This window comes from Psammomys obesus, unplaced genomic scaffold, assembly GCF_907164565.1.
Source record: "Psammomys obesus unplaced genomic scaffold, mPsaObe1.curated_primary_1811, whole genome shotgun sequence".
Taxonomy (NCBI): Eukaryota; Metazoa; Chordata; class Mammalia; order Rodentia; family Muridae; genus Psammomys; species Psammomys obesus.
In genome coordinates, this window is record NW_026585644.1 from 51,962,507 (window position 1) to 51,988,380 (window position 25,874).

The 25,874-nt window shown below is 44.5% G+C and overlaps 1 protein-coding gene and 1 long non-coding RNA gene across 3 annotated transcripts in view; one reads left to right on the plus strand and one right to left on the minus strand.

Annotated features, from left to right (window-relative positions):
- Nucleotides 1-301: 301 nt before the first annotated feature.
- Nucleotides 302-25,874, minus strand: part of Lhcgr (luteinizing hormone/choriogonadotropin receptor) — a 59,475-nt gene continuing 33,902 nt past the window's right edge. The window contains exons 5-11 of the mRNA XM_055623082.1: nucleotides 24,466-24,540; nucleotides 24,300-24,377; nucleotides 15,536-15,604; nucleotides 12,680-12,754; nucleotides 10,539-10,724; nucleotides 7,133-7,213; nucleotides 302-1,454 (exon numbers count right to left, since the gene is read on the minus strand). Of these exons, the coding sequence (XP_055479057.1) occupies nucleotides 302-1,454; nucleotides 7,133-7,213; nucleotides 10,539-10,724; nucleotides 12,680-12,754; nucleotides 15,536-15,604; nucleotides 24,300-24,377; nucleotides 24,466-24,540 (1,717 nt within the window). The remainder of the gene's footprint in view (nucleotides 1,455-7,132; nucleotides 7,214-10,538; nucleotides 10,725-12,679; nucleotides 12,755-15,535; nucleotides 15,605-24,299; nucleotides 24,378-24,465; nucleotides 24,541-25,874) is intronic.
- The window catches only part of LOC129688325 (uncharacterized), a 28,600-nt gene continuing 13,245 nt past the window's right edge, over nucleotides 10,520-25,874 (plus strand). Inside the window, exon 1 of one of the 2 annotated variants that reach the window (XR_008721917.1) lies at nucleotides 10,520-10,579. This is a non-coding gene — a long non-coding RNA (uncharacterized LOC129688325). Of the gene's footprint in view, nucleotides 10,580-10,854; nucleotides 10,900-25,874 lie in introns of those variants that run through there. The other variant, XR_008721920.1, reaches the window with a different exon arrangement.

Here is a 25,874-nt window from a genome sequence, read left to right on the forward strand (position 1 = left end):
GGAAAATGACAACTTAGATTTTCTTAATATTACATTCAAAAAACAAAATTACTCTGTCTAAATTATTATAAACATTTCTAAATCCCCCTGAAATCTGTGTCATCAAGTTTCAGAGGCAGTTCCCACTGCCCAGTTGCCATGACCACTGTGTCACTGACCACTGTCTGAACCAGGTACAATTCTCCTACAGTGCCTAACAATAAATATATTTTTTAAAACACATTATATTAAAGTTCCTCACCCAGGTAGACTTTTTTCTTTTGCATGTTTAAGTACAACTCGATATTGCAGTTTCTGAAAATTAACACTCTTGGTGGTAAGTCTTCTCTAGAGCAGCGGGATGGCGGTAGTGCACGGTGGGCAGCTTCAGGGCAGCCTGGAGAGGCTTACTGGACCCTGGGAAGCCATTTTTGCAGTTGGAGGTATACACAGAAAATTCCTTCCTTCTGTACAGCTCAGCCCGCTGTTTACAGCAGCCAAATTTGCTCAGCAACAGAAAGAAATCTCTTTGAAATGCCTTTGTGAAAATTGCATATAGAAATGGATTGGCACAAGAATTGACAGGATAAAAAAGGACCAGTAAAACTTTAGAGTTGGTGACAGTGATAAGGGGCACTTTGAAGGCAGCTGAGATGGCAAAAAAGGAAATAGGTGCCATGCACATGAAGTCCGTGAAGATGAGGACGGCCATCTTTTTAGCAATTTTTGTATCCTTGTTAGTAGCCATCAGGTCTGGGTTTTGGACTGCAAAGTAAATCCTAATGTAGCAAGCACAGATGATGACGAATGCTATCACATTGAGGATCAAGATGGATAATATGTACACTTGGGAGAGAGTGGATTCCACATCCATGGGGAGGCAGATGCTGACCTTCATGTAACTACTGACACCCAGGAGGGGCAACACGGCAATCAGAGTCGAAAAGAGCCATCCTCCAAGCATGATTGGGATGGCGTGTCTCAGTCGCAGCTTTTGGTCCAGCTGAACAGCATAGCTGATGGTGTGCCACCTTTCTAGGGTGATGACCGTAAGGGTGTAGACAGAAAGTTCACTTGCGAACACAGTGAAGAAGCCAGCCGCACTGCAGCCACTCCCTGTCTGCCAGTCTATGGCATGGTTATAGTACTGGCCTTTTGTTTGGGAATCCACTGAGGCAATGAGCAGCAGATAGAGCCCCATGCAAAAGTCTGCAAAGGAGAGATTGCACATGAGGAAACGGGGCACTGTCAGCTTATAACGACTTGTCAGGAGAACCAAGAGGACTGTCAAGTTGCCAAGGATGGCTAGGATGTTAATCAGCCAAATCAGGACTCTAAGGAAGGCGTAGCCCACAATATCTTCACAGGGATTGAAAGCATCTGGTTCAGGAGCACATTGGAGTGCCTTGGGTGAGCAGAAGCCATAATCGTAATCCCAGACACTGAGTTCACTCTCCTCAAAGATGGCGGAATAACTGCAAGACAGACATTAGCTTAAGGGAAACATAAGAGGTTCCTATGATTCTGAGAATTAAGAGAAATTCAAGAATCATTCTTAGTGGGGGTTTAAAGCATGAGAAACAAAAGAAAACAAAGCCACTGAAGCCTTAGCCTTATATTTATTTGTTAAATTATCTCATTTGGTGGAATTCTTTCAAAAGAAAATGAAAAGTTATCTAAATGTTATAATATATGTCCATTTAACACACTGATGCAAAGACTTGATGAAGCTGATTACAAGGGATGATTTTCTTTGGAAATCAAGTTTAGAGACATAATATATACACTTACATCTAAAAGAATCCTTTCTTGGCATTTTCTTAGCTATTTATCTCATTTAGTTGCTAACCAAATTGCTACCAAGCTGTTTGTAGCAGCACACAGTGGGATTGGATGGTTTGCAGCATTAAGAATCATCAGTTAGTGGGGACTTGTTTGCAGTGAAGGACCTGGATAACAATGTGTTCCAAATGGGACCTGGGCCTGGCCCAGTGACACACACCTTGTAGTCCCAGTAGTCAGGGAGGCAGAGGCAAGCAGATCGCTGTGAGTCCACAGTCAGCCTAGTCTACAAATTGAGTCCAGGAAAACTGAGGCTACACAGAGAAACCCTGTCTTCAAAACAAAACAAAACAAACAACAACAACAAAAAAACCCAAATGGGAACTAGGAAACAACAGCAGATTAGTAGAAATTTAGGATTAGAGGAAGAAGAACATGGACAACAGAAAGAAGGATGAAATCCAGCCCTCCTTAGGGTGCGAGTCTGTTCCTTGTGGAGCACCTCCCCACTGCAATCCTGGGCTCACATCCACACTCTCTCTTAGGGGCACTTCTATTGATTTTTTTTCCTGACAGCCATTATCCAATTTTACTTGTCTCTTATTCCATCCCTCTGGAATAACCTTTATTAAGCAGAATTCTGAATTCTACTTATCTAACTCAACCCTTTTTTATGTACCCATAACCTATGAGAAAAAAAAAATCTACACTCCTTTTGATGAGCCTCAAGGCTTTGCTTAGCCTGGGTCCTGCCTACTTCTGGAAATGTTCTTTCTCTTTTGATCTCTCTGGTAAATTCTGCCTCATCCTGAAAGACAAGTTCATTGAGGAGGCCAATCTTGGTCCTATTGCTAAAGACTTTATTATCCTTCCTCTTTGTTAGAGTTGCACTTAGTTATCAAAACATATTGCCAATAAATAATGATGTGTGCTTATCTTGTTTAATATCTTAGTTTTTGAAACAGGATTCCATGTAGCCCTGGCGGACCTTCAACTTGCTACATAGCCAAGGCTGGCTTTAAACTCTTGATCCTATCTCCCAAGTGTTGGATTATAGGTATGAGCCATCATGTTTGGCTGACTGTTTATTTTGGGGTGTGTGTGTGTGTAGGACAGAAAACTATGGATGCCTTTCCTCAGGCAACTGTTTACCTTTGTTTTTTGAGATGGGGTCTTTCATTGGCCTGGAGCTTACTAGGTAGGCTAGGCTGGCTGGCCTGTCTCTGACTCTCTAGCTTACATGACCTATATGGCAGTTTTTTTTTTTTCTGTTTAAAATGTGGGTTCTGGGAATCAAACTTAGGTAGTCATGCTTGCAAGACAAAAACTTTAGCAAGACCAAGATCTTATTTCTGAGGTAATGGTGTCTACCCGAGTTTTGGTTTCACCTAATCTTTGTGGAGTGAATCAATCTAGACTAAGGAGACCCTGGTTCTGGAAGGAATTAATAGGGCATGGGAACACTGAGTGTATATTTGATGATGATATGGGTTCAGTGAGTATTGACTTCATTCATAATCTGATAAACTTGGGAGTGGAAGAAATGGGTGTAATTTTCTGTAAATTGTAATTATGTATCTCACCTTAGAGTTTTTCTCATTAAAAGTATCTTTCCCTTGCCTGGAAGAATGAGGCTAGTTTCCTAACTACTGGCCAGCTTTCATAGTACAGGAGAGTGCTATGTATGGCTGATGGGGAAAAACAAGTCATTAATAATCTTATTCATCTGTGAACCCTGTGAACTATAATAATGACCTGTGTGGAAAGATACACCATAGATGTAATAGTGGTTCAAGTGTTATAGAGATAACCACCTTCCGAGTGAATTTAAGGTACACACTACATGCCTAGAACTGTAAATCTGGCTATGAACTTATGATTGTGGAGCTGCAGGGGTGAACCTACTGTTTTTATTTTTCTAAGTGGGCATAATATCAAACTTCTCTTTAAACTCAGTCTCTATTCCCATAGATAAGTTCAGCTCTCAGTCTTCATCAAAGAAGTTGCTTTGTGCAGTGAATGGTCATTAATGCAGAAACTTAAAACTGGTCAAAGGTCAGAGAGTAAGTGTCAGTGCAGTGCTTAGCCACAAAAAGTTCACCTAACCACTCTTACCCCCAAGACGCAGGAACCATCATAGAAGAGGGGGTGGAAAAAGTGTAAGAGCCAGACTTGGGGAGGACCAGAATGAACACTATCTTTTGGATATTGCAGGATGGCTGCACCCATGAACTCACAGCAGCTTTGGTTGTCTGCATAAGATCAAGCCAGTCAGCATCCCAGTGTGGAGTAGGAAGAGGCTCACTACTGCTACTACTGACAGTCAGTGGCTTATGGGGAAGGGAGAGTCCCCATAAGCCATTTAAGACTGTGGTTCCTAGTAGGTCAGTCAGGCTTCCAGTGGGTAGCCTTACACTTAGGAGGGGTGGAGAGATGGGAGGTAGATGTAGGAAGATTTGGGGGAGGTGTGGGTGTGAATATGATCAAAATATATAAAATTCCCAAAGAATAAATTAAAATGTATTTCATGTTTTATACTTAGAAGTTGTACCTAATTCACTGAGTTGATGAGAGAAAATATTTGAAGTATTCAGTACTAAAGGGAAAAACGTAGATTTTTTTTTTCTTTTTAAAGAGACATGAAAATACTAGAGCAAGACTCAGATTTGGGGAAGGGCTGTGGCCACACAAAGGACAGCTGAGGAACCTTGTCTGTTTATTGTTAGATAACTTTAAAGCAACACACTTACTAGTGTTTGTATCATAGACATCAATATAATTTCATACTGTTAGTTTTCCAGAAGATGTTATAAAGAACAATTAAGGAAATGAATCCCTCTTAATATTGGTGCTTATAGATCATGTGATTGAATCCCTATGGGAACCAAGATTAAATAAGATAGGGATATGCCCAAGCTCTTTTTCGGGGACAGTGTTAGGATTTGACCTTCCCATTCCTCAGCTCAGAGATCTTTCAGTCAGTGGTTTCCAAAGTGTGGTGTGTGGATCAGTGTCTGTGTGAACCACCAGGGTGCTTGTTAAAAATGCAGATCAAAATCCAGATGCCCAGGAATCTGTACTTAAAGCAGGTTGTGTAGAGGCATCAAAATAGCAGCACAAAACTAGGTAAAAATATTCCAACCACCGTTGCCTTGATTTCTTTTACTCTTTTTGCCTTATCAAATCATCTCAGCGGTTTGAGGTGCTAATTTAAAACTTCTAAGAATCCTGCCATTATTTCTGCACAACTATAAGTAAGTGGTCCCATGTACTCCTCCCCACTCCCTACGTGGTCTTTTGTCTGCCAGGCATATGTCTGGTAGATTTTCTCTTGGTTTGGCTCCCAAGGCAGTGTCATGGCTACTGACAATGGCAGGTCCTGGTAGTTCTGTTATGGAGTGTGAATGGACTCAGGGACTTAGGAATGCTGGCCTAGGAGGCAGCAGCAGTTGCTTCAGTGACAGCTGAGAGAGAAAGAGGAAATGTGGGGTTCTAGGAGGACAGTGGGGCCAGGCATGGTGGTGAGAATGCTAAGTTTTCTTGGGAAGAACAGGTGAGGCTCAGGGGGCAGCTGTAGAATGACTATCTGGTGGAGCTTTGCACTTATCAAAAATGTGCTTTCAGGAGCTGGTGACATAGTTCAGTTGGTGGAGGGCCCACCTAGTATGCACAGGGTCCTGGATTCAGCACCCAGCACAAAACAAACTGGACATGAGAGTGCATGCCTGCACTCCCAGAATACAGGACTGGAAGCAGGGGCATCAGAGGTTCAAAGTAATTTTTCACTCCATGGTGAGTTTGAGGCCAATTGAGGCTATACAAGTTCCTATATTATATATATAAAAAAACTTTCCACTGGAAGCAATGTTTCTTAGTTGGGTTAGTTGGCTAATTTTTGGTAGTCTGAAGTGTGTGAGCTAGATTTTGGAGCTTCTTAGCAGAGTGAACTGAAAGGTGATATACACATGGAAAGGCTGGAGCAGGGCTGATGCCAGTTGCTGAGGATGGGTTAGAGTATCCTCCCCCCATAATTACCCATTGGCAGCACAGCTGACTGTACTTAGAAATGGATTCCTGTTTATAACTATGATGCCACGTGGATGCAAAAGAATCACGTGGAAGGAGGCTGAGAGACACAGAGGGATGCACGAGGAAAGGACTATCACAGGGCAGGAAGTAGCAACTTAACGGAAAGCAAGGGAGGAGGAGACAGGCTGGCACCCATCCTGAGTGTTGCTGTGGTGAAGCCCTTCATTCTGTTTCTGAAAATCAAGGCTCATTTCCACTGCTCCCCATTGAGAAGGATGATGTCCGAGAAAGCACAGGAGCTGTCCAGAACTATTCTCAAAAGGTCCACATCAAGTTCTGGGCTGCAAGAACAGGACTGCCAAGGGTAACATCTAACGTTGAGATGCCCCCAGGTCCACGGTCTTCCCTTCACACCCACATTGCCTCCATAGCACTCTGAGATTGATAGGAGAGAGAGTAGAAGAGATTTGCAGAGTATCTGAGAAGGCCATCTGGTTTTGTAGTCATTCAGGGCACATGGGAGGAATAACAATAAGTGCGGCTTAGGGACACAGGAGTTGTCTTCTGAGGCATGCTCTTTTACAGTTGACGGTAAGTGAAATGCCAGGGCAGTCAGCATTTAAAACAGGAAAAGTGTTAGAAGCCCGTCAGTAGAGTAGACATATAGCTGCCATCTAGTGTATGGTAATGATGATATTAAGATTAATATTAAGGGGCTGGGGAGATGGTGCTATTGGTGCCTGGATTTGATCCCTAGACCCTAAGCCCCCTGGCCAGTCAGCTTAACCTAATTAGTGAGCTTCAGGTCCCAGGGAGGGACCCTGTCTCAAAAACACAAAAGTGGATGGCTCCTGATAAATGACACCCAAGGTGACCTCTGGCCTCTGGTCTGCAGGAACACAAGAGTAAGATCACACTCCTGAGCATAGTGGTCAATTTGTCCTTTAGAAGTTATGTCCGCAATCAGTTTGTCTTTCTGGCATATGACTAATGACAGTTACTTCAGATGAAGCCATCGTTTAGAGTAGCCCAGAGTGACACCCAAATCCTGAAAATAAAGTGCACTCTTATACACAGCAATGTATATAGTAACAACTTCCTTATATTCTTAAAAGAGACTTTTTTCATTTCCTTTTTCTTTTTTTTTAAAAACAGCTAAGATAGCATGTACAACTAGCTGCTACTTGCAAAGAAAAAACATTCCCATTTTAAACTATAGAAAACACCTTGCAAACATCCTCTCACCAAGACTTTTATCAAAAGAAAATCATCACAGCAAATAACAATAAGGTGCCCACAGAACAAGATGTGGCTCTCTGAACGTCTGCATGTGAATACTTACAGCGTTTCATTATTTGGTTTTCTTACTGTGCTTTCACATTGTTTGGAAAAGTTTTCAAAAATGGAAAATGAAAAATTCTGTCTGAAAGAGAAGAGGTAGAAAAAGAGAAAAACAAGCCATTGAGCTTTTGATCCTTTAACCTGATCATGTCTATTTATGCCTTACTCATCCGCATTCTCTATGTCTCCTATCCTCGGTGGATTCTGCATTGTCCTGACTGAAATGCTTCCCAAGGAGAGTGTAAGCCCTCCTGCATTGTCCTCAGTGTTGCCAGCTTAGAGAAAATGCCTCTGAATGCTAAGTGTTTTGTGTGGGTTCCAGAGAGGGGGGAAAACCCACATAAATTTGTTGTATTGAATTATTGGTTTTTTTTTTCAATTCTTATTAAAAGCTCCCTTTTGTGGTGTATTCAGGTTTGCTCCTCACCAACTCTTATCCCTCCCATTGGCCTTGATTAACTGCTTGGCATTCATGGCTTTGAGTTGTAACTGGAAGCTGTCCTGTCAGGATTCCGTGGGGCTGGGTGTGCTGCTGTTGTGTGTTTTAGGCCTTCAGCTTTTGTGCAAAACCTTATGTTGATGTTTCCTTCTCTTCTCTCTTTCCCTCTGGGAAGTTTGCCTTAAGAAAAAGGAGATGTGGCAAGGAGGTAGAAGAAGTCTGATGTATAGGCACAAAACCTAAGGGAGGCTCAGAAATAAGGATGAGGGCATGGGAGCTGCTGCCAGTGCCTCACCCTTCATTGAAGAGAATGGAGGGATGAGGCAGTCTAGAGTGGGCATTTCACCGTGCTGTTATCATCCAGCATCAGTGAAACAAGTCTTTGTAGTAATGATTTTGTGCAAATGTGGAAAGATAGGGAGTGATATCAGAATGATTTGACCAAATGGCCTTTCAAAGACTAATCATCTTGGTACTGTAGGGGTACTATTATGTTTATAAACTTGAACCAAGTCCTTGTCCCCACCGCAGTCTTCACCCAACCCTGTGTGAGTGTGTAATGGTGGGGTGTGGTTCTGGCTCAGTATTTGACAGAGAAACTGTATGGAGACAAGTCCACAGTTAACAAAAACTTGGCCTTCAAATGATAACACTGATGATACCCATTCTATCCTCACAGTCACCAAGAATGTCTTAGAAAGCTTTGCCCAGGCAGCCTTGTGCATTATCCACAGGGTGCCTCAGTTTTCACCAGATCCCACAGACCCGACTTTAGCTTCACTGGCCGCTAAAGCTTTGTGGGGCTTTACAGTCACAGAAGCACCTGTGAATCATTGGAGGTTTCCAACCTCAGATGTAGTAATCACATCTAGTAACCCCCTTTCTACCTAGAGCTGTCTCTTTTGTCTTCTGGAAGAAAAGGTCTTGAGCTAAACATTCGCATGTCAGTAATTTCAGAAATATGATGAACCCTTCACCACAAATGTGGTGACCAGAATCAGCCTTCCCCTAAACCAGCATATCTTTCAGTCAGTCAGTCAGTCAGTCAGTCAGTCAGTCAGTCAGTCAGTCAGTCTGTCTCTTACCAGCTTTGTGACCTTTGGCCCATCCATTCTGCTGCCCTACTGAGATTTTGTAAAAGCAAATTTGCATAATATCACTTTGTAACCTTTGCAGCTCCTCTCTTCTAGCTCAGAGCCCACCTGGGCCCATCAGTTCCCATCAGTTCCTTGGGCTGCTTTTCCTGACTCATCTTCCCTCCTGTGCTCACTGTCTTTCCATGCTTGCTTTTGGAATAACATTCATCTAATGTATCTTGCTCTGTGCCTTCATGTGAGCCTTTCCAGGCATGCTTTTCCCCTAGCCTTCTCTTCAAGGCTCAGCAAAAGTCACCTTCCTGGCGAAGGTGAACCCTACACACTTCTCTTCAGCCCTAGAGCATTGGCCATGTTCTCTGTTGTTACAACATTCACTGACACCACCACTTGTCCATTCTTTAAGGGCTGGCATGATTTCCCTTCTTTTCTGTCTTTAAACCTGGTGCATTGGGGACATGGCCCGTGCTCAATTCAAGTCCTCCAAAGCTCTTTTAATGATGTAGAACTTGAGCTGGGTGTGGTGGTGTCCTGGCCTTTAATCCCAGGATGTGGGAGGAAGAGGCAAGTGGATATCTGTGAGTTTGAGCCCAGCCTGGTCTACATAGTTTCAGGACAGCCAGGATTACATAGTAAGATCCTGTCTCACCCTCCTCAACAAAATGGTATAGGGTTTTAAACACATCAAGGGTTATTTTATGCTCAGCTGCCCCAAATCTTTAGGTAGAACTGAGTCTACTTACTCATGGTGCAAAAAAATACAGGCTGGCTGATGGGCTATAAATAGGTCAGTTCCAAACCAAGGCAGTAGCAGCCTGCTGTGATGCACTGTGCTTTATCTAATTAATTGATTGAGCACATCTCTGCAGGCTGCAGTAATGACTCTGCAGAGAACTGCTTTTTCCCACTGGGAGTTGTGACCCAGTAACGGGTTATGAAAACAATAGAGCACATCAAGGCTTGCAGTGAAAACAAACAAGCACGAGACAGAAGACTGAGAGAGCAGGAAGTGTCACATGACGACACTGCAAATTTGAAAAGTCAGCTGGTCCTTTTTCCTTTCATTTATTTGTGACATGGATGGGAGTCACATGCAGAAAGGTGCCTCTCAGCAGAGACCTCTGAAAAACAATGCTGTATGAAATGAAATACTGCCCCTCAACTCCTCCCACTCTCACCTCCACCCCACCGGCAGCCTAGCATGCAGTGGAGCGGTCAGATGTCCTCTGATAGACACATAGAAGCTAGGCACTCCCGCCCTTTTGGACTGCACACTAACCAATCAGTAGGAGCCAGGTTTCTGTTCCTCAGTGAACTTGCTTTCCGTGGGAGACAATAGTTAAAAACCAAAACCAAGGGGCTGGAGAGATGGCTCAGAGGTTAAGAGCACTGGCTGCTCTTCCAAAGGTCCAGAGTTCAATTCCCAGCAACCACGTGGTGGCTCACAACCATTGGTAATGAGATCTGATGCCTCTCCTGGCATGTAGGCACACATGCAGGCAGAAAATGTATAAATAAGTCTTAAAAAAATAGAACTGAATTTCCTCTAGGTGTATACGTGCTCTAAAACAAAACAACAAACCAAACCATGTAAGTACTCTGACCATTTTAAATTCAAGATTAATTGGCTAAAATGAGTTAGAACGGGTTGGTTCTTTTTGACACTGGGTTCTGCAGAGGTCCTTCAACCATTTGGCAGGTTTGTGAAGCTCAGGGAGAGATTAGAATGAGGCACAGCTCATTTCCTTTTTGCCTATCTGAAAGCGGCTCTGCCGCAGAGTTTGCTTGGAAAGCTTCCGGTAAAGGAACCAGCACTGGACCACGGAACCAGATCTCGATCCGAGCAGCCTCTGTCCCCTTTGCTTTTTACTTACTCTTTCTTTGGCAAATTCCTAAAAGCGCAGCAGTGGCTGGGGTAAGTCAGCGTGGCAACCAGGAGGCTGGTGAATTTTTCTCTGGAGGGCAGTGTTTTCAGTGAGTAGGAGGATGTGGCGATGAGGGTTTGAATGGACTCCAGCCCGTGGCTCGGCAGGGCCCGCAGTTTTGTGGAAGAAATATCCCTGAACCGAAAAGGGGAGAAAGGCATTTTATTTACTGATTTTACACATTTTACTCAACAGTCCTCCCCTAGGGACTGAGAAACCTTTCCTTTGTTTTGTTTTTCCTTTAATTCTTCATTTCAGTTACTCTCATGATGATCTGAATTCCAAAGAAGTGTTCTGGGATTTTCATCTTGTGAGTATCCACTATTTTTTTCAAGGTTGCCTGTATGTCCTTATACCTTCCATGTGGCTACTAGAATCTCTCTGATCCTGATTTCTCTTGACTCTTGACTCCCTCCACCTCTTCCTCTCTATGTCCACCTTACACCCCACCTCCCTCCTGCCTTCTCCCTAGTATGCTAAAACCAGCTTCTTGCTTTCTAACATGGTGGGCACATAGGTGACATCAGCTTTTGTGTTCTGCTCCAGGGGCAAATATTCAGGGCTTTGACGCCTCAGTTTCTGGTTGATCAATCTCTGCAGGGCAGGTTTTCATAAAGTGCAGACAGACCACCCTGTTAACAACTTCATGGGGCATTAGCCATCATCCACCTAGGAAGCAGAGCACGTGTGCTCTCATAACCAGTCGGATGTGTCCATCCACAGCAAGCAAGCACCATGCCGAGGGCGCACAACTGTGCAGATGGCTCCGGCCTTTACAAAAATCTCCGTGGTTTTCCTAGACTAAAGGCGAAGTCTAAGGAAAGGCAAATGTGCAAAATTTCAAGAAGAGGGAGTTGGTTGTGGTTTTAGTTTTAAAATCCTTCCTGTTTTCTAAATAGTTAATGCCCAAGCCTTTCCCATCCTGGACAGTCTACCACCATGGAGGCTCAGAGCCCAGGGCAAGCAGGAATCATAGTGACGGTGGGGAAACAACTTGAGTGGGAAGGGTGCAGGGTATAGGTTTCTGGAGGAACAGGGCAGGCAGGAGACTTTGCCTGAGGGCTCTTGGCTTCCCTCCTGTTTCTATGCACTTACTGTTTTAGGAAACCGTGCTCCGTCCTGCTTTAGAGTCCTCACATGGATTATTAGTGACCAGGCTCCAGACTTTTCCCATATGTGGGGGTTAAATTTTTTTTTTAACCTTTTGTTTTGCTTTGTTTTGAGTGGTTGTATTTAAAATTAGTGCCTCATATGGAGGGGGAAGCCATCAGCCCTAGATTGGAACCTGATGTTATGATTCTGCTAAATGGTCACATTTTTTAAACTGCCTTTGAAATGTTTCTGCTTTTACCCATAGTCGTGGTATTCTCCCAGCCTTGGTCAGAGAAGCTTTTCTCTGTACAAGCCCTGTGGTGAAGCCCAGTTCACGGGGTCCAAGGCCCACTCCTCACACTGCTGTAGGAAGAACCCACCTCATCTCATCTCAGCCATGGCTGGCCAGGTTCTAGGGCTCTATCCGGTCAGAGTGGATCCTCTGAGTGGGTTCCAAGTGGGGAGCCACCTTCCACTAGCCCCTGAGGCCACACCCCCTGTTTGGTATTACTGGTTGAATTCACATGTTGAAGTCTTACTTGCTAGAAGCTCAGAATATCTTATTTGGACACCGGCTCTTTACTGAGATCAAATGAGGCCATCATGGTAGGCTGTAATCCACTCTGCCTGTGTCCTAATAAAACTAGGGGAAGGTGAATTAATGGAGAAGATAGACACACACCCAACAATAGCAGCAACGCATGGAGACTGGAGTTAACTCTGCACACTGAGAGAGGGACCGTTGGCCCGTAAGAGAAAGGCTGAGCACCATGTTTCTTTAGAGGCACCAAACCTGCTGCCCCCTCCACTGTGGACCTGCAGCCCCTGACAACGTGGGGCTTTGTCAAAGGCACTGCTTCCTTTCAGTGTGGCAGCCCTGACACACGAGGTCCTTTTCAGCCGTAGACGCTGCCAGCCTGCGCAGCCTGAAGGCCTGGCTCCTCAGCAGGGCTTTCGGGGTGCACTGTGCGGGGAGGGAGGCTGACCACTGTACTCACAGGATGCTGGGCCCCGTGGCACCCTGGAAGGCTCCACTGTGCATCTTCTCCAGGCGGCTGTTTTCCTTTAACTCCCTGTGTGGAAAGACAGTTTCTTTAGTCATGTCTGCGGCCCACATCAGCCTGTGTGCAGGGCATGGTGGGGCAGAGGGAAAAGGGGAGGTCTGGACAAACTGGAAGGATGGAAGTCTTGGGTGAAGCTGTGAAGTTGCTGGTGTGTATTTGCTTTCACCTGTTGTCTGCCCTTCCCTCTCACTCGGTGGAACCCTTTGTTTATTCAGTGGTTTAATGGATTCAGCCTCTCCTGTTGGATTTGTAGCTACCACGCAGCTGGGGGAGGATTAAAATGCTTCTTGACGTCCAAGGCTACTGGGTTAAAGTGCAGTGTGCTCCTTATCATTCTCTGAGTTGCTGAGACCTTGGAAGGCTCAGGATTTGTCAAAAGCCACAAACCGAAGAGTAAAGCTTGTTCCAAGCGGTTTTTCTCATAATATAATCTGATTCCTTTGAGATGTGAGTTCTCAGTGGGTGTGTGCAGGGAGTGGGCACAGCCTGTGTGTAGGGCTGAAGTTACAAAGGACTTCAGGCCCCATCTATTGGGAAGACCTCAGGATCCTTCTCCTGCTGCAGCCTCTGTCCTTTCTGCCAACAGAGGAACACTCCCCAAATTTCTTCCTGTGTTAGCTAAGCCTTCTTGCTTTGACCCTCGAAGTTCTGAAAAGCTCTGTTTGCCGGTCTGAACACATCTCCTCTGTGGACCACTCATCTTTCTGGCTTCCGTCTGGGAGACGATTGCCTTCTGCTTTTGCCTGTCCACCCCCATTAGCCTGGATCAAAGCCTGCACCCTCACTCCCCATGTTCTGTAACCCCTTCCCCTGCCTCTGAAATCCTGGAGGATTTCCTTCCACTCAGGGCAAGCATACCACACCACCTTCTGTTTGAATTACCCTTCAGGTACGTGCCACACACCATTTGGAGCTGCCTTTTCTTATGCTGTGAATCCCTGTGGGTAAACCCTATGGCTTACAGCTATTCATTTTCATCTCCTATGGAATATAGCATGTCCCCTTCAGTAGAACCGTGGATTGTTGAGTGAATAATGGAATGAGACACCTGGGAGGCTGTGATGCTTCAGATCGAATCTTGGAGTTCTTATTAATGAATTAATGAACTCTTTGCATGACTGTCAAGTCAACAAGACAATATACAAATCCTCTCCATGGGGATATTGTTTACACAGTTTCCATTTCTTCAGAACTTGGTAGGCTCTAGACCCTGAGCTGAGTGCATACAGATCTTTATCTACTCATTCACAAGAGTCACAGAGTAAACTCAATCAGTGGGCACTTACTGAGGCACCACACAAAGTACCAAGGGACCTTATGAAAAGAGGACCTTTCATTTTTGTTGGTCCAGTGCTCAAAACAAATAATCGATTGGCAGCCTTGCTTTCTGGATGAGGACACTGTGGCTAGGGCAAGTTAACTTGTTCAAGGTGATACAAGTTGATAAAGAGTAGGCTGGAGTTCAGACCCAGCTAGTGACCCTTAGGCCTTGCCTCTCAGCTACAACATCATACCACATGGGCTCAGCATAGTAGGCTCCTATGTGAGATCCATAGTTAAAATCCTAGTATGTCATACAGCCCCGAGCTCCTTAGCCTTAGACCTTGACATAGCAGGGGCTTCTGGGAATTTGTTAAAAGTGCAAATTCTCATCCCCTTGAGATCCAACAAGGCAAGGCCAGTATAGTTGGCTCCTTAGGAATCTGTATTAGCAAGCAGAAGTAATGTTCACATGTGTGACACTTGAGAACCATAGGTGCGGATCATGCTCCACACAGTTCTATTAAAAGTTTTTGTTACATTATCTATCTGTGTATCTATGTATCTATCTATGTTTCTTTTTCTTTCTTTCTTTCTTTCTTTCTTTCTTTCTTTCTTTCTTTCTTTCTTTCTTTCTTTCTTTCTTTCTTTCTTTCTTTCTTTCTTTGTCTGTCTGTCTACCCATGCCATTGTGTGTGTGTGGAAATCAGAGGACAATTGTTGGAAATCAGTTCTCTCCTTCCATCAGCTTGTCAGGCAAGCTTCTTTAAATTCTGAGCCACCTCACTGGCTACTAACTTATTTAAAAAAAAACCCTTTGTTTGTTTTCACTAACTTGATCTTTAGTTTGGCTTTTCAGGTGCTCTTACGTATTGCTATTCATGACATGAGTGGTCAGAACCTCATTCTATTCTGTGACAAGCCACATGTCCACGTAAACATGTGAACCTGCCACTATTCCTGAGGATGCCTTGGGGAGGGGGAGATTGAAAGCAATGAAGGGAGCCATCTTTAGGATCAGTTCCCTGAGGTAATGGCTGTTACTCCGAGGCTGGACTGAAGTAGGGAAGAGCCGGACCTCCCTGTTCTGCGGAGAGCTGCTGCTTCCCCGCCAGCAGGAGGCAGGCGGGCAAATGAAGCTGTCTGGCTCATTAGGCTGGTGTCACCCCGTTCCCTGCAGTGGGGTCTGGGGAAGAGTCTCTCTGAAATATTCTGCCTCTAACATACCATCAACCAGTGTGAGGTGGCTAGAGAGGGGAACTGCGAGATGGCGGAGGCACAAAGTAGGATGTTGAATATTTCAGCAAACTGTCAACTTCAATGCATGGAGGCTGCTTTCCTTCTTTGAAATCAGGGTGCTTTGGGGTTTCCAGCCAGCCGGTTGCTTGGTAACACGCATGCAACTCTGAGGACTAGCCACTTGAAAGTTTATTTTTGCCCTGAGTTAGTTGCTGAAGATTGAATGTGATCTGGTAGCCAGAGTAATACTTCATCTTTATTCATGAGCCAGGGAAATAAGCATATACTTACAGCGAGATTAGCGTAGTCCCATTGAATGCATGGCTTTGTACTTCCTCAAATCCATTTCCATACAGTTTGCTGGAGGAGGGAGGAGAGAGGGTTTAGGGATGGGAATGAGCTGACAGAGCACACTTTGGAAGCAGCCTTTCCCCCTTCTATGACATTTACTGCTAAGATAACCACTGACATTCCCAACAGCTAGCTGTCTCTCCAGCATTCTGGACTGAAGTTGCCCCTTCTGCTCTGGTTTCTTCTACCTCCTCCATCACCACCACCAATTTCTAAAACATTTACTAGTGCTGAGTAATTGCCTGACCCTGGCATGACCATCTTCTGATTTACTTCTCATGGCTGTTGCTTCTGCTGGAAGATAAGAAAGGCAAGCTCTGCTGCTGTTGGGGTTATGATTACTGGGAACAGGGGCAGAGTGGGGTTCAAGGCTAAGCTGCCAGGCTGGCTCACAGGCCGTCTGTGGATCCCTGGGTGCTGCGGGCTTGGTGGGCTGCCTAGCAAAGCTTAGTTCTGAGCCACCTGCTCTTTATTTCTGTATGTGTGCTCATGGTTTTGTTGATGCCAAACTGGCTCCATAGCCCAAAAGATCTAAGTGTCTGCAAACAGTTCTTGAATCCCCATTAGCAGGCGGTGAAATCAGTGTAGCTGAGTGCAGCCGGCATTTTAAAAAGGGAAGTGAAGCAGAGCAGGGAGAGAGTGGGAGTGAATTGCCAGCAGTCAGGGTGCGGTGCTATTGGATTTGCTCCACAACTTTATACCCTCCATACACACAGACATGTACACACATAGATGCACAAACATAGACACACACACGTGGACAGACACACACAGACACACATACATACACATACACATACGGACACACACATATGAAAATACACACCCAGACACACACACACACACACACACACACACACACACACACACACACACACCTGCCCAAGAAGCTCCAGCCTCCAGCCATGCTGAGAAGTGCCAGAGCCAGAAAGAACCTCCTCATCTTTTTTTTTCTTTTTAAATAAAAATGCAGTTTTAATGCAACTGTTTGACAACTCTCATATAGCTGGAATCCAACAACCTTCTGTACAAATAATTTCTGATTAAACCACAGCTCAACATTTACATTTTCCCCGATACCTTTCTTTTCTTTTCTTTCCTTTTTTTTTTTTTTTGGCTTTAAAAAATTCTTACAATTTATTCACTTTGTATCCCAGCTGTAGCCTCCTCTCTTATCCCCTCCCAATCATGCCTTCCCTCCCTTTTCTCTTCCCATACCCCTCCCCAAGTCCACTGATAGGGGAGGTTCTCCTTCCCTTCCCTCTGACCCTAGCATATCAGGTTTCATCAGGACTGGCTGCATTGTCTTCCTCTCTGGCCTGGCAAGGCTGCTCCCCCCCCCCCCCCCCCCCGTCAGGGGGAAGTGATCAAAGAGCCATCCACAGAGTTCATGTCAGAGACAGTCCCTGCTCCCATTACTAGGGAACCTACTTGGACACTTGGCTGCCATGGGCTACATCTGTACAGAGGTTCTAGGTTATCTCCATGAATGATCCTTGGTTGGAGTATCAGTCTCAGAAAAGACCCCTGTGCCCAGAGTTTTTGGCTATGTTGGTCTCCTTGTGGAGCTCCTGGCCCCTCCAGGTCTTTCTGTTTCCCCCTTCTTTCATAAGATTCCCTGTACTCTGCCCAATGTTTAGCTCTGAGGATCAGCCCATGCTTTGATACCCTGCTGGGTAGAGTCTTTCAGAGGCCCTCCATGGTAGGCGTCTATCCTGTTCCCTGTTTTCTTCCTCTTCCAATGTCCAATTTGCCTTTCTGAGTAAGGATTGATCATATTACCCAGGGTCCTCCTCCTTGATTAGCATCCTTAAGTGTACAGATTTTAGTATGCTTATCCTATATTATATGTCTAATATCCACTTATAAGTGAATATATACCATATGTGTCTTTCTGTTTCTGGGATACCTCACTCAGGATGATCTTTTCTAGTTCCCACCATTTGGCCTGCAAATTTCATGATTTCCTTGTTTTTAATTGCTAAGTAGTCCATTGTGTAAATGTACCACAGTATCTGTATCCATTTCTCAGTTGAGGGACATCTAGGTTGTTTCCAGATTCTGGCTATTGCGAATAAAGCTGCTACGAACATGGTTGAGCAAATGTCCTTGTTGTATACTTGAGCATATTTCGGATATATGCCTAGGAGTGGTATAGCTTGATCTTGAGATAGTACTATTCCTAATTTTCTGAGAAAGCGCCAGATTGATTTCCAAAGTGAACCTCTTCATCTTACAAAGGAGATGGGTTCAGACTGGTGAGTGACGAGATGGCGCCATGGCACACTCTGTTGGAGGCTACTTCCAGTACATCAGATTTGCTGACTGTTTTTTTCTCCAGGTCCCATGACCTCAAGATGTACTCACCCTCCTCTAATGGGCTGGGGTCAGTGCCACATATACCTTAATATGGCCTTCCTGTTTACGACTCCAATCTCTCATTCCCAACCCTCCCTATTGATTATATATATTTCTCACTTTTGTCACCATGTAACGTGTACATGAAACATGTAACACTTTTGTCACCTTTACTCATGCCTTGCCTGCCTCTCTCAGCAGAGCATAATGTCATGACAACAAGGATTTCAAACCATGACATTCATTGTAGACTCTCTTGTACCCTGAGCAATGCGTGATTCAGAGCACTACAATAAATGTGTCAAATGAATTTCACAAACATTCAAATGTGTCTATGGATGCTGTCTTGCTATGAGTCATAACCAAACATATTTGAGAGCCACCATCGTACTTGCTGATATCTGGGTCAGCTCTTTGTGAGCTACGAAATAAGACCTTGCCTAAGAAGGGCCATGGTGTGACATGGTGGAGAGCACCCTGTCTGCCAGGCTGCGGCTTCTTTTGTAGCGTCGGTGGATGTATGAGTGATGACTTGAGAAGTCGCTCAGACACCTGCCCTGAGACACCGATGTCCTAAGTTCCTCTAGTCTCTATAGTTCAGGCCAATACAGGTGTGCACCTCCCGCTGGGTGGGCATGAGTGTAGCATGTAGCTGCGTCACTTCCTCCCACCAACCACACACAGCGAACCCTCGACAGCATCAAATAAACGGGCAGCGCTCATGTGAAGTATAATGCTCCAACTGTGAAACTCAGGAAATCTGAGAAATGACACACAATCCCATGGCCTCCTCATTAGATGGAGTTCAGAGAGACCAGAGGAGCATTGAAGTCAACCCTGTCACACATTTTATGAAGAACTGGGAAGAAGGAACACAAAGGCTCCAGACACAGAAACAGCGAAGAAATGGAAACGCTAATTGCTCTGGTCTCATTGATATATATTGTATATATTATTGAAATATTGCTCTATGTTCCATAACCTTTAAAACTACAGTAGTCACTCCCTTATTAACCTCTGCCAAACATGGAGCCTTGAATACTCTGGGGGTCTAGCAGGTGCTGTAAGCTTAGCATTCTTTCTCTTTATACAGATGCATGCAGGAGCGCCTGTGACCCATATTAGATTGTTAGATGCTATTTTCCAATAGTATTCTCTACCATTTTTCTAGTATAAAATGTAAGGGGACAGGTCCTTTCCAGACTTGTTATTTTGGGTAATCATAGACAGCTTTCTCACCCTATTGGCAGCTGAATCCCATGGGAGCTTTTAAAAAGTGTTAGAGTTAGAATATTATCCTTTGTCAAGCTATAGTCATGGCAGGGGCTCTTCTTTAGATATCTCTGTTCAACAAAAGAGTCACAACTGTTTCCTCTAGTACTGCTGAAATCCAAGTCTTCAGAGTCTAGGCCAGTATTTGCTGAAGCGTGCACCACCATGCCTCTAGGCAGAATCACATGAGCTTGATTCTCAGAGGTGGAGACCCAGTCCCTCCGCATGTGCAGCCCAGCCCAGCCCCATTGCACCAGGCTGGAAACCCCTTCCCACGGCTATATCACAGTGTGATGGGTCTTTTCCAAGGTGCCAATCACATGGTGGGCTTTTGCTCAGAACTGAGTCCCCAGTCTAGTCCTTCTGTGATTTCCTCTACTCAAAGTGATAGAGTTACCTCTCTTGAGGGTTAAGACAAAGCATTCCTTTAGCAAATAAATGTTGCTTTTAGTTGCCTGGAAACCCCTTCCCCTTTGCCCTGGTTTGCTATTCTGACTGCTTTAAAAAAATTATATATGTGTGTGTGTGTATTTTACTATTATTTTATTTTATGTTTATGGTAGTTTTGCCTGCACCACGCCTATTATTTTATTTTATATATATGGTGGTTTTGCCTGTATGTATGTCTGTGCACCACGTCGTGTGCCCACAGAGTTCAGAAGAGGGAACCAGATTCCCTGGGACTGGAGCTGTCATGTGAATGCTGGGAACTGAACCTGTGTCTTCTGGAAGTGCAGCCTTAACTGCTGAGCAGCTCTGCAGCCTACGATTTCAATGCTGATAAATGTCAAGATCCTGTCAGTTCTTGCTGGCCTTACGAAGGCAGCATGGACAGGCGACTTTGTGGCTAAGTCTGTAGGCACCACACCCAACTCTCTGGGCTTCAGTCTCACTCTGCTTCTTACAGGCTGAGTTACTTCGGGGAAGTCACTTAATGTCTCCTGACTCAATTTCTTCATCCAGAAACTGGGATGGTAATAACAGTATTAACCTTATGAAACTGCCATGAGTAAACACATGTTAATCACTTAGAAGTAGGTTCTGGGACTCAGCCAATGCAGTTGTCTCTAGCCTGCTGACTGGAGCCGAGAGAAAAGGCTCCCTTTACAAGATTTGGACAGGATTTCTCTGAGCTGTGGGCCCATGTTTAAATGAATTGTTACTTCCCTTCACTGGAAGAGAGCCTTTCTGCTTCTGTAGAGAGGCCCAGGTCAGTGGCTGGGCTGTTGGCCTCAATCTCCCCTCTGGGCTACTGTCATGGATTATTTTTTTCATGTCTTGTTTTTATTTTTGAATAGTCTGGGTCACACTTGTTGGAATTTTCTGGACTGTGGCTTTCCGCTTCCCTTTCAGCGGCAAGTCTTCTCTGTTCTCAGCAGCACTACAGGATAGAGGATGCTGTCTTGCCTTGATTAAAAGAACAGCTTCCTTGGCTTGGAGAATTTGTGGACATGAGTGGGAGGCCTCACATTGTCAGGCCCGCACAACGCTGTCAACGCCTTTGAAAACATTTGGAAAGTCTCTTCAGATACTGTTTCCCCCAAACCTCATGGTGTCAGAATGAAAGGAGCAAGGCTTCCTTGGCACAGAGATGAGACGAGGGTCCCTCTGCTGCTCTGTCACAGGAGCTGCTGCACACTGGCAGGCATTGTCTAGATTCTTTGTTCAGTAATTGTGAATCAAACAGAGAGAAGGGTGTCTTTTAATTCCTAATTCCAAATAAGATTTGGGAGTTAGAAATTAATCACAGACGATACTACACCTCTGAATGCTGCCTCCTCCTTTGAATAATCCTGGGGTGCAGCACTGTCTTTCTTTTGGGGCGATATTAACCGTTTTAGACATTCTCTTGGATCACATGGCCACCTAGCTTTTGGTTGATTTCACAGAAGAAAGATTATGTTTGCAAATCCCTAGGACCTCAGAAAGTGTCCTATTGTGGAAAGACAATGCATGGCAATTTAGGACTCTGCCTGCTGGTGACGTGTGTAAGCAACCTTTTCGTTTTCTTCTCTGTCTCCCTTCCTGCTGTCTTTCTTTCTAGTAAACCGAATGACCATAGGAAAAGTATCCTAAAGAAGAGAGACCTCAAACTCGCCTCTTGTCTCCAATGTGACTGGAGTTATTTTTATCTGAATAAGTCATTGTGGACAAAGCCCTTTCCCAGTGATGTCCTGGCAGGGGCTGTGTGGATAGCTGCTGCTTTCTGACTCATATGTGCTGCTATGAACCTAGTTTGAATATCCAGGGTTCTCCATTTCTGCGGGCCTCCCAGTCTCTGAGCTGGCTGAGCTGCCTGTCTTTCAGCAGCACTGAGCTGTTTTCATGTTCCCCGCTATCTCAGTCAAGTGCATGTCAATTTACATGACTTCGCCATATGCCGAATTAAAGACGGTGGCATATTTCATAAAGAAGGATGGCAGTAATGGATTCTAACGTGGCGGGTACAGTTTTGAGACATTCACATTCCAAACAACACTTAAAAATGAATAAAATAAGAAAGAACATGCAGGAGAAACAATAATAGTAAAAGAAGCCTTTATAAATAAAAATGTTGGGCAATAAATATAGAAAAATAATGGAATTACAAATAATAATTGTGTAATTCTCTTTGTAATTCTAAAGAAACATCAGGTGATAAAAGGTTTGGCCAATGGCAACATAGTTGAAAGAACAAAGGGAACATATTTGTTATAGATCACACAAGTGGCCAAGTGTGACAAGATGTATTTCTTGGTTTGATTCAGCAAGAGAGGCACAACACGGCCCTTGCAGTGCTCCTGTGGCAATGTTTGAGCTGAATCTAGTCACAGCAATGCAGTCAGAAAAATTTATATACCTGCTCTGTGCTCTGTGAAGGATGCAGATCCTAACAGAACAGAAGGAAGCACAGGGACCTCGCAGGGAGGAGAGGAGGCATGCAAGGTGAGTGCACAAACTAGATCCTACGTGTTAAAGAAAAAAAATCTGTTCCTTCATGGTTCCTGCTCCGACTTCCCTTATAGATTGACTGTCATTGGGATGTGTAAGTCAACTAAAGTCCTTCTTTCTCAAGTTACTTTTAGTCATGGTGTTTTGCAGCAATAGTAAGTGAAGCAGAATACCCAGGAAGGGAAAGCTCAACTGAGGAATTCTAGGTCAGATTGGTCTATGGGCATGTTTATGGGGCACTGTCTTGATGGATGATTGACGCAGGGGGGCAAAGCTCCCTTTGGCAGCTCCATTGGTAGGCCTGGGCTGTGCAAGAAAGCTAATGGAGCAGAGGCCTGGAAAGAGCCCGAGAACAAGCCATCAAGCAGCATTCCTCTATGGTTTCTAGTCCAGGTTCCTGCTTTGAGTTCCTGCTCTGACTTCCCTTGATAATAGACTGAGACCTGGAAGTGTAAAAAAAAAAAAAAAATTGAACCCTTCCTCCCCCAAATTGCTTTTGGCCAGAGTGTTTTATCACAGCAATAGAAAATCAAGCTAGAACAGCATTAACAAAACCCTAACACTTAAAACATGGTGAGCTATTGGAGATGGTCTCTAACAACTGACTTGCTCTGGGTTGTTAGTGTTAGCTGCTCACTGTGGTTAATTGTGGTGACTGTAGTTGACACAAGTGATTGGATCTGCACAGGAGACATTAACAGTCCCACTGAGTAAAGGGCCTGCACAGGCAGACCCCACCTGATAGAAATTTCTTGGTTGGCAATACATGGAGCTGGGACAAACACTGAGGCACCACACCCAGTGCCTTTGTCATTGGCTTGCCGCAGGTGCAGTCAAAAATTCTGTCACATTTTACAGGAAGGGTCTTAGGGAAAGTAATTGCCATGACCTTTCCGTAACTTGTGGGGTTCAAATGAAAAACCAAGGCTGTTTTGTGAGATTGGCTGAACCCATCGTCATTCAGACTATTTTAAAATTTGCAAAGCTAAGTGCTGCTGGGGGGTGGGGGAAGGTGAATGGGAGGCATCAGGGTGGCCTCTTGAGGAGATTTAATGAAAAGCCACAGTGGCTGTGAAGGGGCACACACGCATAATGCACAGTTTTAGCCTTAGCCCCTCGGAGTTTTGCCTGCGCCATGTGAAGTGTTTTGTTTTCATTAAATGAGTTCACAGTTGGTAAAGATTTGGGTGGGGGAGGGCCGGGCTGGCTCCACCAAGAGCAAAATCACAAATCCAGCTAATGATGAAAATAGAAGGCTTGCTTTCATTATTTTCTAATTAAGGAGTTGAACTTTATAGCTGGGAAAAATAAGGCTTTCCTCAGCAAGTGTAATACTCTTTATCCAGCAGGGTGCTCCACAGGACCCTTCAGTTATACAAGGGCCCATTCAGCTGAGAACAAGTGCCAAGCAAATGACTAATCCCACCCCTGAGATGAAGGGCCAAGAACAGGGAGGAAGATGGAGCACAATGGCCCACATGCGCACTGGGAGGAGTGGATCCCGAAGTCCCCATTAACCTCAGAAAACGGGCAATTACACACTACTGGTGTGCACTGTTGCTCTTAAAATCACAACCAACATAGTTAATAGCTCTGCAAAACCAATACTATGCAGCTCCTTTGCATACATGCAGAAATATGCTCTATGGAAAAGGCTCTCTGGGAGCTCACGGCTCCCCATGGATTGTCCCAACACATCCTGAAGGCCTCTACCCTTTCACTCTTGTTTGGCTCTGTTCTCATCATATAAATATTCCCATGAGGAGTAACTCTTGGTTCCTGACTAAGTTTAAGTTTAAATTGCTGGAAGTTTTATATTTTGATCTTTGAATAAAGGCCCAGCCTCAATGAATTGCCCTTGTGCAGGAAGAAAGAACTTGACCAACTGGAAGTCAATACTGCCAATCCTACGACCCAGCTGATCAAAGCAAAATGGAAGTCTTGGCGTAGTTGTCATGTGAACATATGACATTGTAGCATATGACCCTATACAACGCCTCCCACTGTTGGCAGCCTAATTAAGAAGAACCTTGTCACCAGAGAGTGAGGAATGTGGCGAAATACAGCAGAATGTTAACCTCAAACTAAAAGTGAGAGTTGCAGCAGGCTGTGTGGCAGAGTAAGAATCCGGGGGTCTACTCACAGCATGATGGATTCATTAGTCATCCCTTGGAAAGCATTCCCTGGTATGGTGGTTATGTGTAAGTTATCACAGATTTCCCTTGGGAAAAGAAATGAGAAATATTTACTTTCCAAATTTTAGCTGCAAATAGGAAGCCGTTATGCATAGCAATCATCCTGATACTTACAGAATAAAATTAAATTCGGAGGAGGAGATCTTTGTAACATCTGGAAGGGTTCGGATGCCCGTGTTGCAGATGCTCCTGCGATTTGGGGCAGGGTGGTGATGTGGGCAGAGAATACAAGTGATTGTCATTAAGTCATACATATAAAGGCAAAGAGGAAAACACTCTGCAGACACCATTTTCACATTAAATTTTAAAATTTTGAGTTTGGCTTGATGAATTACACTTTTAGCTGATGGAGGCTGTCAGAATTGAAAGGCTCTGTTGCTAGAAGTTCCCATCATGGCTCCTGTTTCGAGGTTTAAGGCCTGAGACCAAGCTTCTGGGTCTTTTGCTTTTTATTTTCAGCCCATCTTTCCTTCTAAGCCTTTGCATTTTCATGTTGGATTGCATTCCATTTCCTTCTGATAACTACTTTAGTCCATACTATTGGTAGATCTAGAAAGGAACCTTTTTCTCTTGGAGTAGATTTTAACTCCAACATGGCAGGAAGATTACTCTTTTGAGAAACCTACCCCCTCAATTATTAGAAACTTTAGTTACTTTGTGTTCAGCAAGTTCCTCCTCGTACCTCATTGAAACCACTGAATATTCTTTTTGTATTTGAAGGCACTCAAAGCTCCAGCCTTTTATTTAACCTCTGAAGAAGAGAGGGGTTTATGAGACAGATGAAGTTGAAGAATACTTTATTATAAGAATGGGATCCCTTCAGAGGCAGGCTGTCACCTGGACTTCCCCCAGTGGAGTGTTAAACTCAATACACACAGGCTCTGGATGACTGACAGGAGCTGCCTGGCTCTCTGATGACAATGACACACATGGGTTTCTCTCCATGCTCTTTTAGCTCCATATTCCTGAGAATTTGTTTGAATGAATGTGTTAAAGGGATAAAAGTGCTCGCGGGGAGTTCATGCCTTGTCTGCACTGAGGTTGGCAGGAGGCTCCGACTAGAATGTGGACTTCGGTTGGAGAATTCCACGTGTGGGGCTAATAGGCTGTGCTGGTCAAATTTGTGTCTCGGTTATCCTTAATGCCTTCTAAAGAGGTGGATGCTTATGTGGCTGAGCTAGGAGGCTGGGAAGCACACAGCACATGTGCTTACATTTATCCACAGAGGACAAAGAAATCACATTCAAGCCTGGCACCTGGAAACAAAGACTGACTGTGTAGGTCATCACAGAGAGGTCCCTTTCCTCAATCTCTGTTTTCTTTTCATTTGGGTAGCAGTGGTGATGGGACTGGTAGTTCCCTGGGAAATCGTGAAACTTAGTTTGTCAAAAAGTAGAGAGAATGGTGTCTCTGTTAGGAGGTTGTAGATCAAGGATGCCACACAGCTACAGACTGTAGGACATTTTTGGGATTTTGCATTGCTGGTAGGGCCCGTTACTGTTGGGCTATAGTTGGACTCAATT